General features: G+C 43.5%; 1 protein-coding gene across 1 annotated transcript in view; it reads left to right on the forward strand.

Moving 5' to 3' along the window:
- RIN2 (Ras and Rab interactor 2) overlaps positions 1-16,608 on the forward strand; it is a 51,362-nt gene that overhangs the window by 23,735 nt on the left and 11,019 nt on the right. Inside the window, exons 5-7 of the mRNA XM_059828490.1 lie at positions 1,370-1,442; positions 4,403-4,494; positions 7,571-8,701. Of these exons, the coding sequence (XP_059684473.1) occupies positions 1,370-1,442; positions 4,403-4,494; positions 7,571-8,701 (1,296 nt within the window). The remainder of the gene's footprint in view (positions 1-1,369; positions 1,443-4,402; positions 4,495-7,570; positions 8,702-16,608) is intronic.

Raw genomic sequence — 16,608 nt, forward strand, 5'->3', positions numbered from 1 at the left:
TGCTCCCAAATCACCTGCATGTTTACTGTCTGCATTGTTCACCTAAAGATAGCCCTTTTTCCAGGCACATAAATGACCAGGTTGACCTGTCCTTCAGTGTAAAGGTTGGATAGAAGATCAGTACCTGACTTAAGTTTTCCTCTGGTTCACGTGCAGACTTTATAGTCAGTAGCACTGGAACCTTGGTGTGGGGGAACTGGCCTTGCAGCATGGAGTACTGACAAAATTACACGCCTTCGCTACTCACTGAGAGGCGTTGCTGAAGTATCCAAAGCTGCTGTGTGGCTTTTGGCTTTCCCCACCAAGCTTGGGAGTCTGCCTTGTTTCAGCCCAGATGCCTGAAGTGTCTGCAGCAGGGAAATACTCTGCATGGGAGATGAATTTCAAAAGCGTTCCTCTGCGAGTGAAACAGTGATAGCGCATGCACCACACCAGGCAGAGATTCACCCCCATGATCTGGCTTTTCTAACTCGGGGATGGGCTGAAGCAATGACAGACTTCACATTCACCCCTTTGTAGAAGTTGTCCGAGGCTGCAAGAGACCGGTGTTTGTGTTCTTCAGGAACCTGTCTTCTGCTACCGTTATATTTCATAAATACTCTTCCTTCTGTTCGGGTCTCAGTCATGTCCAGAGGCGAAAGATCTAGATCGTTTCACTCTAGGAGCTTCTTCTGCTTGATCTTTGTAGTCGTTGGGTGAGATTTGCCACTGGAATCAGAGCTTAATGTAAGTGAGGTGGCAATCACTTCTGTGTCATTGTTACTGTGAACAAATGTTTATGTCACTAAGACAATGGTATGGAGTGGGAAAAAATGAAAGGCATTGCTCATGTCTTCCTGCCCCATTGTGCAAGGCAATGGCATGAAGCAGAATTGTCTGAGGTTTTCAGCTTAAATTGTTTTCTTGAAGTGAATGAAAATTTATCATCTCCCATTAGGTGCTAACACATCTGGGGAGAAGACAGGTGAGTAGGATGGAATGCAAGAGGAGGAAATAAGAGATTTAAGATGAGGTATATTAGTACACTGGGCAAAGAAAGCCTCAGTTATTGATTTATTGTCTAGCAGCAAAATGTTGTGCAATTCTAATCGCACTTGATCTGTTTCCCAGGAATTAGACCATATGTTTAGAATACAAAAACAAACCCACCACCAAGACTATCGGTATATTCTTGAAAATGCCTTTAGCAGAGACATGTGCTCCTCCACAAAGTTGTTTTCTCGTAACCAAACAGTAGCTAGTTTGATGGTGCAAACTTATTAATTTTATGCAAAAATCTGAGATGCATGTTATTAAGCTTTTCTAAGAAATGGTGGATAGATGTGTGATTTTTTTAAATTTTTTTCCCCTCTTGTAACTTTCTTTGCAGCATTTTCCTTGGAGGGGTCTGGAATAAGTTTTGCTGATTTATTCAGGCTCATTGCTTTCTACTGTATTAGCAGGTAAGATGGTGTTATGTTCAGAGTCGTATTTGCTGGACTGTCTGGAAAAAAGAGAGTCTCAAGGACTTGGTTCAGCATGCTATTTATGTTGCCAATCTACAAATATTCCTGGGTAGTCTTAGAAGGTAATGGGAGAAATAAGAGATGAAAATTGGAGGCAAGTCTGTCTGTCTTACTTGGTACTGATGATTGGAAGGCTGGTGTTATGTTACCCACCCAACTGTGAGGCATTGCCGAGTTGAACTGGACTTGATAATAACTGGAGCTGATAATCTTGTAATGCTTTCTTAACTGCTGGGTAACACATTTAATAAGCACCATAAACTATCTTGCGATGTTCATTTCTTGGAATTTCTAGTAAAAAGCATTTTTGGAGCATAATGGAAGAATGTCAGATCACACTGTAGAATATGACAACTGAAAGATGTGAATGTAAATTGTGAAGAACAAAAATGGCCCCATCAGCTTTCCAGTTTATGGTTGCCCAACTTGTTTTCCAGTTACTATGCAGAGATGAAATAGCTGATGCATTTTTATCTTTTAAGTTGTTTTCAATTTGACTTTAGTTTACTGGTGAAAACTTCCAGACTGATGCTCAAGCCTTACATTTATCCACAGACAGGACATGGCTAAACTGCACACCTGCAAATTTTGTGAAGGAAAGAGGGAGAGGCAATTTTGATGGCCTTGGTCCTTTTACTGCAACGAGGTTGTCAAATAGTACTGACAGTGGTGATTTCTGGTGTAGGAAGTACTCACGAGGGATGTACTTAGGTTACTGTGCTTGCTGTTTTTGTTTGTGGTGAAGAAGCATCTAGACCCCTTTTCTTACAAGCCCCCATTTTGCCGACCTGTACATGCATGTGATGAAAGAAGCATTTATACCACATAAGTAATTGGTCAGCACTCAGATGAGAAATGAGCTGAAACTGCATTTAAAAGCAGTTTAATGATGAGAGATTCCTTATTTTGTCACCCTTTCTGTTCCGCACTAGCCAGGCTCTGGTAAATTCCCTCTAAGCGCTTACAGGGAGCATGCAGCAAATGTAGATTTCTTTGCATTAGTTTATCCCTTTTCTTTCGCTGAAGGCTCCAAGTTGCTTCACATTTGCTAAAAGTAAGCCCACAGCCACGCAGTAGCTTGTTGCCTTGCTCGTGAGTCTTGTAACTGAGAGTCTCTCTTTGCAAAGTGGCTTTAATTTTCTTAGTGGTATTTCAGTCAGCCAAGTCTGAATTTAGTATCCTGATGCAGTCAGGCTTCCCATTCAGGAAGCACATACACAACTGCATAACCAGGCTCTTTGTCTGTTTATTGTTCTGTTCCTTTTCTTGTTGCCCTTTGGGGAAGGGGAAGGAAGTGAAAAGAGTGGCGATCACAACTTAGACATGGTGTTAAAACTTTCCTAGTGTGGCTTCTTAAACACAACTTTAGCTGCAAACCCATCCACAGATACCAGTAATAAATACAACTTCAGCTGCAAACCTGTCCAGAGATTCCAGTAAATGAAGCTCACTCTTTGATTGTGGGTTTGCTTTTAGAAGCGGATGCTTATTTCCCCATTCAATGGAGAAACATCCTAAGTGTTTCTGTTTGCCTAATGTTTCTTAAGTGGCAGCATCTACCCAGCATCTTTGTCCTCTTCAGGGCAGCAGTCTAGGATTGCTGGTGGTGCAAGAGGAAAATGTATAGACTTCTTAGGGAAGCAGATAGGTAGCTATCATGAGGAAGAGTACCATCTGGTACATCACAGCAAAATCAGGAGGATTTCCTAAAGCCAGAGGGAATTTCTTGCAATAGATACCCAGTCAGTTTGTATGAGGAGTCAAGGGTTACCTATCTTTGTATTGAGTCCATGATGATGTTCTAGACTCTAGATTATTTGTGGTACAATGTTGAAATTGTCTTTTTCAAATACTTTCTAGCTAGTGCATCAGTCTTGTGCGTATGCTTGATTTGAATTGGAGTGGTGTTCTGAGATCCTGTTTTTCAACAAGTTAACATACAACATAGAGAATATTTATGTGTTAAAAACCCACTATCTGTCTGTGCTACAACAGATGATTGGCTTGTTCATAGCCTTTAAAAAATTGTGCTGACAGCAGTTGTATGTAGGATTCCTGTGTTCCATTTGTTTTCGTTTACTCTTAATTATATAGATACTTCTACAGATTTTGCACTTTAGCATGCACTGTTGTTTGAGGGTGTATCAGTACCAGTTGGGCAGGCAAGAAGTATAGTATTGGGTGATGGTAGTACTCATACAATGTACATGTGGTTAAGTAGTTTTGTTCCTTGAAATCTCTGTCTAAAAGCTTTTCACAGTGGATTTGGCTTATGTTGTTGTTCATGCATTTATGCATCTCCCTTTGTAAACATCTATTGACATTCTAGTATGCAGAGAAGAGAAACCACATATGAGCATAAATTACAAAGACTTTCTTAAATGAAGTGTGTTTTCGGCCTAGGACAGATTAGCACCAAAACATCCTAGCTTAGAAATTTTTAGGGTAGCTGCCCTAGTACTCATTTAAATTTTTATTCTGAGAACTGGAATTCAATTTTGAGAGCAATGAACAGCATATTCAGAAAAGAAGCAGCTTTGCTGAAGGGTTAAGGGCAGATAACACTTTTGCATCTCACTGGTATGCTTGTAAAAGACCAGGTGTAAAAGCTTCTGCTGTAATGGGAGAAAATATTGGATGGCTCTGTGGAAATGAGCCTAAAGAGAGTCCTGGGGACTTGACTGTCATTTGCACTTCACACCACTTTCCAATGTAAAGGAGCCTTGGGGTTCGTAATGTTTTCACTATGTGCTGTGTGTTTAAGGCTCTTGCTACCTGCCACAGGTCAAGAAGAAAATAAGAATCAGAGCCCAGCCGCTGCCAGCATTGAAAACAAATGTTTTTAAAACTATGGATGATGTTATGGAAACTATAATTGTTTTTCTCTTCAACAACAGGGATGTTCTTCCATTCACCCTGAAGTTGCCTCACGCTATTGCTGCAGCAAAGACAGAAGCTGAACTTGAAGAGATTGCTCAGCTTGGACTGAGTAAGTATTTTCTACATAGATGTCATTCCCTGTAGCATTGCTGTAAGCTTGAAGAAATAGTCTGTGTCAGTAAGTAGTTCATATTGGTCGGTGATGATGCTGCTTTTTAGAAATTAAATATGTTTCTCTTACTGGGAAGGCCAAACCTTGTACTTGCCAAATGGTGACCTTGGTGCTCTTCCTGCCTTCTGTGCTATTTTTGTTAGTGCCGTTTCCTTCCTCTGTTCTCCTCTTCCCTCACTTGGGCAAAGCAAGTCTTACAATCCCCAGACAGAGGTTTGATATAGCTTCTCCTCCAAGGGCTAATGTTGGCTGCGAGCTCACATAGTAGGCAATAGCTTGATAATTTGCTTGAGTTGCCAGGAAAGGGTAGGAACTGAGGTTCAGTGTCTATAAAACTTCTGTTCAGATTGGCATGTGATCTTAGAATGGTGATTTTTGAGATCGGTGGCTCAATGCAGTAGCATGTTAATAAAAGAATGAGTGTATACATAGGGTCCGCAGACTGTATTCAAGCGTGTTGGTTTGGTGAAATTTTTAAAATCACAAAAGAAAATGCCAAGGACATGTCCTTGCATGGCTTGACTGCTACAGCCAAATACAGGCTCACTGTAAAACATACCTTGAGCTTGCAGGAGACACAAAGCCTGGCGGGATTTGAAACATGGGCTCCACCCAGATGAATTGTTGAGCAACTCCTGCGAAGTGCTGAATGGCCTCATTTCCTTTTGCAGGAAGGGAGGTTTGACTGTCGGCAGTCTTTGTCCCAGTAAATTTTTGAATCGTCTTCGATTTAGAAGTGGATCCTCACTGAATCGGAGTGTTAGCATGAGGCTCTCTAGAACCATTTGGTGGGACTTTGCAGCAAAGCCATACGCAGGGAAGTATTGCGCTGCTTTGCATTTTGTTTTGCTGCAGTAGCAATGCAATTGAGGGATTTGATTTAGAAGAGACAAATTACTACTGCACTGCTTATCTGCAAGTTTAGGTAACTGGATGAAAGTACAGATTTTTATGGGAATAGAGGCAAACATGGAACTGTTGATTAGGTGAATGTTTGGACGAAAAAAGAGAAAAGGTCTGATTGCGATACAGTGTAGTGAAGACAGTCTCCCAGTGACACCTGGAAGCCTTAAAGTAACATTAGGTGAGTTTCTCCATAGGAGATGATAATGGTGGTGTTGAGCAAGCTCCCCAGACTAACCACACTGTCTTTGTCCTCATTACCTGAGAGCACCATGTCCTACTTGCTGCGGAGTTAGTCTTGCTCTTGAACAGTCTCTGTCTACATTGTGTGTGTTGTTTCTTTAAGCTAATACATGTGAAAGCTGAGGAGGAGACTGATGGATCAGTGTCTTAACTGTGTGGTTGGTGTATTTGTATTTGATCAATTGCCTGCTATATACCAGATTAAGATCACAGTTTCTGTGAGCAAAAACCAGACAACAAAGTTGAGATTTTTATGGAATTTTATGTGTCCACGTGCAAAAGAGCAGACCAGGAAGTCAGCCCTTCAATGCTGCGGACCCAAGAGATGCCTAAAAACTCCCAAGGGCCCTTCCTGTTAAGTGTGAGCTTTACTTAACTGGCACGTAGGCACAAAACACCCTGGTCTGAATGCGAAGGGTTGTAGCTCCTGACAGAGCTCTGTTATGCTGTGGGCTCGGAGGGAGAACTGCATAAGGCAGGTCAACAGCATGTGGCCCAGCAAACCACATCAGGAAGAACAGGTGGTAAAGTTTTCAAGGCTGTTGCCAACCTGTAAGGTTTCATGTGCTGAATGTAGGATTCCCTCTCTTGGTCCCTGTTGTGTTTCACCTGCAGCGGCTCTTGCATCATGAGTGTTTGCAACAGCCCACATGCCAGGCACACTGGCCAGTCTGCTGAGGGATCTGCAGGCAGGATATGAAGTCATGGAGCTGGAAAAAAACAGTGGCAGTGCATGACTATCTAGAGAAATATGCCTGTGCCTGCATATGTTCTCTGGCAGTGGCCTGTCCCCATGGGCCATTTCCTGTCCTCTGCCCTGTAGGCAAGCACAGCTGTCGGGCATGGACCCTGCTGTGGAGTGCTTGGCATTCATGCAGTTGGGCCCGGGTGTCATTGCTCAACAGCCCAAATGAGGCATCTTGACACTACAGGAGAATGGGACATGTCAAGATTGGCAGATTTTGGCAAAATCTTCCTCCTCTGGTATTCCTCTCTTATTTCAGCCCGATTGCTATCCTCAAGGGCTTGTATGGTTTCAATCTTCACACTTTCAGGAGCTGATGGGCTTTACTGTTGACTCAGTTTCACAAACGTGCTGACACTTTGCTGGGACAAGTGTGGAGGCTGTAGCTGAAACTTGCCAGTTTAGCACAGGTTTTCCACACTGGTGTAGGACTGCACATTTGGTCTGTTTATGTGCTGCTGAGTGTCTAAAACCTCAGGCAAACTGTGTCACCATTGCAAAGGCAGGGCTTCAGGCCAGTGCTCTTAGGGATGTGAGCATTTGGTCTGCGTAGCTAACAATTATGTGTGCACCCACCACAGCAAAATATGAGCTGTTTTTTCATGTTTAGTTTCATTTGTTCACTATCAAAAGAAACCAAACCAAAATTTTTGTTGAGTTGCCATAAGTGGCTGTCAGCTGGTCTAAATCAGCCTAACCGTTGTCTTTAATGGAGGGAGCTTATTAATACCAGCTGAGAATCTAGGCTTATTTCTCCTGAGTGAGATGCTAGTGAGTAGTTTATGTTCATTTCAGTCTCAAGTTGGTAAGAATTACCGTGTTACAGTCTCCATTCCTTTCTTTGATTCTCAGTTTATTTTTAAGCTTAGTTCAGTGAGCTGATTTGAAGCTACGCATTGGTCATGATATTTATAAATGAGTAAGAGCAGCCCCAGGAGTGTAGCATGCAGTTATGTCTGGTGGTGCTTTAAGAGGTTCACACAGAATCTTTTCTTCCCCTTGAATTAATGAAAGCTTGTCTAAATTTTTTACTGCTTGAAACTGGTGATGTTGAGCTGAATGTTCTGAAAGCTATCTGAATGCTGTTTTGCATTCTTATGTTAACATAATGGTGATTTTCAGACTTCTGGAGCTCCCTGGCTAACAGCAGCCCCCTGGATCCTTCACCTTCCCATAGGCCTGTGCCTTTGGACAGTGCTTGTAAAGACTCGCGTCAGCTCTGCCTTATAAATGGAGTGCATTCTATACGAACCAGAACGCCTTCAGAGCTGGAGTGCAGCCAGACCAATGGAGCGCTGTGTTTCATTAATCCCCTCTTCTTAAAAGTGCACAGCCAGGATGTCAGTGGAAGTCTGAAAAGGCAGAGCCTAAGAACTCAAGACGTGAATGGCACAGCGAGGCCTCGCTCCCCCCCGCCCCGGCCACCACCACCTTCTATTAATAGCATCCTCACGAGTCCACAGCTTTCCAGGACTATAAAGCAGGCGAGCATGCCAGAAACACTCATCCATAAAAAAGAGAGAGGCTTGGATTTCCTGCAGAATAAACCAACCCCTATTCCGCCTCCTCGGCTGAAGAAGCAGGCTGTTTGCTCAGAGGGGGAAGGTAGCTCAAAGACCACAGCAGTAATTCGACCAGGCTGCAGCTCGGTGCCTGTGCCCGAAGCTGCTGGCGTTCCAGGTGAAACCCTGCCTGAGCCAGCTCCAGCAGCTGCTAAAAAGTCAGTAGCTACCAGCTCTGAGTCACACATACCGTGGAATGGAGGCAGGCAGAGACTGAGCGACATGAGCATTTCCACCTCCTCATCTGACTCGCTGGACTTCGATCGGAGCATGCCGCTGTTTGGCTACGAGGGGGACACTAACAGCAGCCTGGAGGATTTTGAGGGGGAAAGCGACCAAGAGAGTATGGCACCCCCTTTGAAGCCCAAGAAGAAAAGAAACAGTTCATTTGTTCTCCCCAAGATTGTGAAATCTCAGCTACGGAAAGTCAGTGGAGTTTTCAGTTCCTTCATGACCCCCGAAAAGAGGATGATTAAGAAAATTGCAGAGATGTCCCAGGACAAACGCACTTATTTTGGATGCCTAGTGCAGGACTATGTCAGCTTTCTCCAGGAAAACAAGGAGTGCCATGTTTCGAGCACTGATATGCTGCAAACGATTCGTCAGTTCATGACCCAAGTCAAGAACTATTTGTCCCAAAGCTCCGAACTTGATCCCCCAATCGAATCGCTAATTCCCGAGGACCAAATAGGTAAGAAACACTGTCGTGTGTTTTGGGGGAAGGTGAAAATGTGTAATCTGTGTTTATAGTGATAGTCTTTGTGCCAGTTCGGAATGGTGGGGTTGACTTCGCTAGCAGAGTTCGAGCCATGGAGTATTTGAGTCTTAAAACAAAACACCCCCACACCCCCTGCCCTCAACCACCCTAGCAACTCAGAGGAACTGTGCTACAAAGTTGTTCATAAAAAGTTATCCTTAAAATAGCTGCAATGTGGACTTTTTACCTGTAATTATTACTTTTTTTTTAGCTGTTTTACTGTTAACAGTACAGAATCCTTTATCTGCTGTCACACATGTATTTTTCCCTGAACTGGGCTGAAATAGTTCTCGATGCTTGGTCCAAAACTGTGCCAATTTTAACCATATGAACGGTAGCCTTGAAACTAGAATTTATTCGAAACCAGTGACAGTTAAGAGCAGAGGCACGTTTCATAGCAAGTTACTTTAGAAATAAATCTTATTCTTCCAGACATTCTCATTCACTCCTAGCAAAGCTGCACTGTCCCTACACTTGAAGCTAAATAAAAAGATATGAGTCTTAAAAAAACAAATGTGTGCAAGAGAGAGAAGGGGCTGCTAATCTTAGGTTTTCTATACCTCTCTGTTACATGTATGTGTTTATAAATGGTTGCAGATGAGCTATATGTTTGAATAACATGTTTTAACAACAAAGAGAGTGTCTTCTGCGTCCACAGAAGTGAAATCAGTGTTGCTGCATAAAATCTCACTGCCCCTCTGTCTTGCAGTTTGAGCAGTATTTGTAAAAAAGCCTATAAGCCACATCTAGGAGGTAAACATCCCTCAGGGCAGAATATTTTCCTTGTGAGCTCACTTCAGTCCTAATTTGCTTGTTTTTCTCCTGTGCCCCGGTGTCACAACAGTTGGCCCGGTGCAAAATTGGCAGATAGTTCTTTCTCTGGGACTAGAGGGTGATTTTACGTGGACGTTTCTGTCTGTCCTTGACCAAGAGGAAGTATTCTCATGTAACCTCAACTTCATTTACATGAAGTCAAGCAAAAGTAACGAGCACTGCTAAAGCAAATATAACACTACAAAGAGTGTCCTTGAAATCAAGACTCTTTCAAAGATTTTTAATGTTATCGTTAGCATGATGAGGAATATTATGTGGAAGAAAAAACAGCTAATTGAGCAGCGGTGCAGGCGTGTTTTCGCCTGGAGTTCTGCGGGGTACTGGATATTTGACAAAGAAATACATACCTAGTTTGCTTGTAATTTTGTGAAAGCTTGGTTTGACTTGTACTTTTCACTGTAAGGGTGTGGTTAAATCAACTGTGGGTCTCTGAAGGCTGGCAAAATGCTGCCTGCTTTTAAATGTTTCAGTAGTTTGGAGTAGCATAAGCTATGAAATGTAATAACTAAACTACATTGGTTTTCTTCAGTGACCGAAAGTCTGGCTTTGATCATGTGATTAAATGCAATTAATTTATAAAGCGGGACAGTTTAAACAAGAACTTGCTTTTGAATCATCTACTGCCTATGGCTCGAGCCTGCAAATAACCACAGTGGATCAGGAGCATCAGATGTTGCTGATCTAAGCAGATAACTATGTGACAGCAAGATTTAGTCATCCCTGTAGAGAACTTGTTGTGATGTAGCCCTGCCTATTATCCCCTGTTTTGCTTGACTATTTCAGTACGGAATTGCAGCCCGAATTTTGAGTCATCATTTATCCTCTCTTCTCAGTTTACACTTCCGTGGTGCAGGTTTTTCCGCTTGACATGTCAGCCTAGGGCTGGATGTGTGCTGCGGGGAAAATACTCCTTCTCTCTGTTCATCGTGTACTGTCCTATGGCGGTGGCGAGTCAGTGTCAGAGCTTAGGGGCTCTGGTAAGGCTTGGTGACTGCCATGTTAGAGTGGGCCACAGCGGCCATGCCCCTGTCCGGGACTCGCGGGAAGAGGCACCAGGTGCACTTGCGTAACAGCAGCTTCACCCTGCATCTCGGACCCCGCTGCTGGTGCCGACGGGGCAGTGAAGGGAGCCTGTAGCAGAAAATTTTCAGGGCTCCCAGGCCAGTCCTGCCTCTGTGGAGAGGAGCTGGAGCCAGTCCTTGCCTCCCTCTTCCACCCAGCAGAACTGCCGTTGTCGGTCACCCGTTCTGGGCCAGCAAGACTTCACCTTATCCCGGTGTTGTCTTCTGAATTTTGGTACGTGTTGGAGCAGCACCCCCCCAGGCTTAGTGAAGCCCTTGGTGTTGGGGACTTTCTCCCGTGTCTGTGCAATGATCTTTGTGATAGTGTAGCTTTTCTTGTAGAACTGCATCAAGGACTTCCCAGGCTCTTGCAAGCAAGAGGCTTCTGTGGGAGATCTTTTAAGTTCCTCAGACAGGGGGCATATCAAATTGTTTAACTTCTGCCAAATCATTGGGAGAATGTGCATCAGTGTTTCTAATTATTCCTGACAGGTGCCTCCTAATCTTAGCACTGTAGGCTGTTAACCCTTCCTGAAACAACGGGATTCCCAGTGTTGGGATAGAATTGAGACTAAGGCACATGGCTTTTTATTGTTAAAGGATGAATGCAAAGTATTTTTTAAAAACTTTTCCTCACCTGAATATGTATCCACAGAATAAAGACCTGGACTGGTCAGAGGAGACCCTGATAGTCCACAGCTGCTTGAATAGCAAATATTCAGGAGTTTTTGTTTGTGTTTCATCTTTTCCTGGCTGTGAACAGAAAGGCGTCAAACTGACTGTCATCACTTTGCCAGGTGATCACTAGGTGGGATCTAACACCTGAACAATTTCAGTCTTAATGTCTGAATGTGGGCCTAGGCCAAGAAATGACTGGTTTAAGTAATTTGGCAATAAGGTATTAACTGATCATGTGGGAAGGTGCCTAAACAGTACTGCCTGTTTTTTGTTTTGGTATTTCTAATTTGTAATGGATTTTTAAATGTTGAATGTTAAAACAGGCTTGGAGAGAATGTGTTGGCCGCTTCCTGGCAGGACATGCCTTGTCACAGGGACTTGGGTCTGTGTGGAGGAGTTGCAGGCAGACGAAGCTGGAGGCTGTATGGAGGAGTGTAGTCTGTTCCCCATGGGAGCCGGTGTGCCAGCCGCTCAGAGGGAGGCTTCTCTGAGCAGCACTTTTGCCTTTGTATTCCTCTTGCTGAGAGGCTATGTTTTACTTTTGTTGTTACGGGATTTTAGCATGTTAGCTTTAGGTGTGTTGCCCACTTACGAAGGTAACTTTAAACGTGGTCTCCGAAGGACTGGTGAGGCCCTTCTCCCACCCCCGCCATGATATCACACGTGGATTTTGTATGTGAACTCCCTGCTTTATCATCCAAATTTTTAATGAAAATACTTAAATAGACTAAAGCCTGGGGCTGACCCCCATGGTACCTCTTTTCAAATATCTGTCTTGTTTGACAGTCAACTATTGATAATTGGACTCTCGGTGCAGTATTTTAGACACCTGTTCACGCACCCACCTTACGGTAATTACAGCAAGACAATATTTCCCTTGTTAGTTTATAGGAAAGTTGCATGGAATAGGGTTATGGGTCTTAAAAAGGTTAAGATACAGCCCACTGCCTGTTCCCCTCTTCTTCACTGATCCAATTATGCTCTTAACGGAATTAGAATGGTATGCCACTGTTTCTTCTTGAAAAATTCATGTTGGCTGTTTTTTAGCACTGTGTTACTACTTAGGTGCTTGTACATTTGTTTTGGTGTCCCGTCACCCTACCCCATCGTTCATCCTAGTATCTTTTCATATTGAGTTGAGGCTGACCGATGTGTCCCCCAGCGCTGCTCCTTTCACTAAGGAGTGGGGGGAGATAGGGCAAGTAAGAAGCAATGGTAAAAGTTCTGAGCAGAGGCAGAGGATTTGTTCTCCCTTTCCCAACTATCCCTTTGATTTGCTTTGTGACTTATTCCCTGCTCCTTTATTACCTCTTCTTTAAGAGGAGACATGTGTTTACCACACACCTATAGTGTGAGTTTTAATTAACCCACAGCTGATTAAAGTAAAACAAACCTAGCACAGGTAGTTCTGTGATTCATTGGTGTGCTTTATGTAGGTAAAATGAGGGGAGGTTTACCCTAGAGTCCTTTCTTCCCTAGTTGCTCACCTTCTGCCATCGCCACCTATCCATCACCCGCCTCAGTCCTACCTCTGTTTTCAGGGTTGTGCAGATTAGCAAGGAATGTGGGTTGTGTGAGATCTTAGTTTCAAGTCTTGCTCCTTTGGAGGACATGCCCTTGTCTGCACCACGGACTAGGCATGTGCCACTGTAGACATCAGAACCAAGAACCAAAGACTTGGCCTTCCTGACATGAGCTGTCTTTAAATAGAACTGTATTAGTCATGCCAGTCTATGAACATGCAAGATAGTAGTAAAATCCAGAACAAAGCAAACGCAGTGTAGTCAGGTGTCCTGCGCATACATGCATGGTGTTCCAAAGCAACCTTCTGCTTTCAGCCTCCCAGGCAATGTTACTTGTGCAGGACTGCATCTTTTTGTGATGGTTCCCAGGCTCGCCCAGTCTCTTATTGAGCTCTTCTTTTACTGATGAATGGTTTGGCCATCGTAGATGATAAATAGGGCTTGTGTGTAAATCCAGGGACTGGAGTCTGACAGGTAATCTCAGTGGAGCAACAACAGTTGGTAACAGGTAAACTGGCAGCCTGGCAAAGGTGAGAGCACGCCTGCAATTTCAGGCAGGGAGGGTTGTAAAGAGGCTGCATAAGGACACTGGTGATGACTAATATGTTGTCCTCTCTAGATGCAGACTTGTGTGGTGTACAGCAAAACAAAATAGCATGTCAGCACAGGATACAGATGTGTTTCCACAAGTCACAACGAAACTAGCTGGCTGGCCTTTATAATTCATTTATCAAAGCATTTCCAGTTCCCATTTTGAGGTTAGAGGCTAATTATAAGTATCATTTCAGGAATGCTACATGGCGCTCAGCTCAAATGATATAAATTTAAAAAAACGGTAAATACATGAAGAGTGTCTGTTTTGGTTTCGGACCATTAAGCATCCTGGGAGGGTATTTGAAAACACTGCGTATGCTGAAGTAAACAGGTATCTTTGTTGCCAATTTGGATCTGAGAAATATACAGAGATGTTAATGCAAAGGATCAGTCCTCACTTCACAACTTAGATGCTTATTTGCCTGGGAGACCGTCCTATACTTTTTTTGTGGCCATTAGAAGTTAAACAGTGAAAGCTGCTGCTGGCTGGGAATTGTTTTGTGGGATCATATCCAGAAATACCTTTCTCTGAAAGGGGCCAGTAACGGCAGTTCAGAAGAAAGGGTAAATAGTTGGATGGTCTGATCCCAAACATGCTTACAGGTGTCTTGTGACACTGTGTATTGGTCTAAGACCTAGATCACAAGAAATGCTGTCCTTCCAGGCTTTAACAATAATAAAATATTTATATAGGTTTTATATTAATTAGGATGCATATGGGTGTTGTTATTGACTGTTTAAAAAAAAAAAGAAAAATTCCAGTTCTTAACAATCTTGCCATATTGTTGGCCTCATCAGCTTGCTGGAATTTGCCACTTTTTAATTTGAGGGCAGAACTCCGTGGTTCTTATGTCTGTGCCAAGAATTCATAAGGGAGAAGAAAAGGTTGTGTGTTGCTTTGGTGTTTTGGGGGGGTTTTTGTTTGTTTGTTTTTTAAAACAACAACAACAAAAACCTTAGACACACTGTCATATCTTAGTCACCTCCTTGTTTGTTGCCTAGTTCTGTGCAAACATGCTGAATTAAAACGACAGTTTATCTCAGTCTACCCTTACCGAGCTGACACAGTTAGTATCTCTTTGGAATCACAGTTATATGTCCTTTATTTCATTTGTCTCCTGTTAGCTGTAATATAGTCACTGAACAGCACTGAAGGATGCTTTCTAAATGTCTCATCCTATTTTTATTTACCTGATCGCGTTAACAGCACAGAAACCATTAGGAACAGCCTTCAGCAATAAGTACTCAGATGCTGCGTGGAGCTTGAGTACAGCCACATGAGTTATCTGCTCACCTCCTCTGTGCTGCTTCAAATCAATTTAAGTTCCTGGAGAAATCGTGGAATGTGATCGAGTAAATTTCAAAGCAATTTCCAGGAACTGCTTTTGGAGCTTGTGACGAATTGCAATTATGAAAGAATGCCTCCTCGCCATCTTGCACAGCTGTAAAAATCTGTGCAGTTCATCTGTATGGGAAGCTGTGGGAGTGGCACTGACTTATTAAGGGTTGAAGGCAGAAGACTTAAGGCTTCCCCTTCTCACCTACAGATAACAAGCCTGGCCCCAACCAAGGACTGGGGCTCTGTGGAGGAATTGCCCACCCCCCCACGACCCCCCCACCGCCTCGGCAGCATCCAGTTCCTGTAGCCTCTGGGGAGGGACTGCTTCCGCAGCTCCCCCCATACTGATCCTGCAGGCAGCAGCTGAACCAGCTCCAGCCTGGAGCCTATAGGGATCAGTCACAGAAGCGTACTGAGTTTTCCGATCTCCCATCCCAGGCTAGGTGCTCCCTCATTATCAGACCGAGGGCTCTGAGGATCCATGCTGAATTTGTTACAATTTGTTGAGCCTCCTGTGACCAAATGTGGCAGTAACCCTGCTTTACTGAGATGAAGAATGGCTGGTGCTAACTATTCATGTGCAGAACTTCCAGTGGAAGCCTGTGGGAGTTGAAATTTCATGGGGATAGAGAGTTCTCTCAATTAATGTAATGTTTGGCAGCACTGACTGCTTTAATTTTTACTTAAAGGAGCCCAGGTGGTTGGAATGCAAACTGCAGAGGTGTTCTGCTTACAAGCAAAGCAGTTGATGTGTTTGCTAGTTAAAGAACTGAACAGGCAGTAGAAATAAAGTAAGCCGAATTGTCAAAAAAAAAAAAAAATCATCAGTGAAGCTGGCAAGAAACTATGTATACCCTCCAGAAATTTAGCTAGCTAATATACCCATGGGTGAGATCTGGGCATTTTTCTTGGTGGAAAAAAATTTCTGCCCCGTGAGCCCTGAGGATGGCTTTGATGGCAAGGAGAGGCAGTTTCTGTCACTGTGCAGAAGGGTGATGCTTCTGCTTTCCTGACTGGGTTTGGTAGTGCTGTCAGTGGTGATTGTGTGGCTCTACCAAGTACAATAGGTAAGGATCAGTCATTTGCAATGTTGCCACTTGTTATGTATAACTGGTGGCTCTCATCTGGTGGGAAGCCGGATCCACCCTTCATGCTGTGTGACAGGCCATCAAGAACATGTGTCAGACTGGTTATGCCTTTATTGGTGGCCATAGGGCAGTCTAGAAAATCAGAGGGCAAATGCTGCTCCTCACATTCACTCTTTCTCCCTTCCAGCAGCTTTCGCAGTCGTCTTTGTGAGAGAGAGAGCCCAGATGCGTTTAAAGCGTCTGGGAATGAAGCAGACACAGCTTTGCCACCTCCATCAGGGTCTCTCAGGAGGGGGAAAATAGCAAGAGAAAGTACAGAAGTCCCAGCAGAATTGGGGTAGGGGAGATGGGAGCTCCCAACAGAGTTGGACATTTGGGAATTGCATGCCAGACAAACACAGAATAAATGCTACATATGAAGCAAAGGCACCATAAGAGGAGGAGTGTGTGAAGGGTGTGTTTGTATGGGAAAGAGAGATATGAAGACCCAAAAGGAAAAATGGCTGAACACAAGGATAATATAAATGAAATCATAAAGCAAGAAGTAGGTCATGCTTGTTGGGAGAGAGTGTGTGTGTGTAAATCCCAAGCCTTAGAAATAGTCTGCAATTTAAAAAAAAAAAAAAAAAAAGGGAGGGGAGAAGAGGGAGAAATTAAAGAGACTGTGGTCTAAGAAAAATGCATAAGAACAGGCAAAGAACCTGGAAATGACATGAGGTTTAAT

The sequence above is a fragment of the Gavia stellata genome, chromosome 23, assembly GCF_030936135.1.
Source record: "Gavia stellata isolate bGavSte3 chromosome 23, bGavSte3.hap2, whole genome shotgun sequence".
Lineage (NCBI taxonomy): Eukaryota > Metazoa > Chordata > Aves > Gaviiformes > Gaviidae > Gavia > Gavia stellata.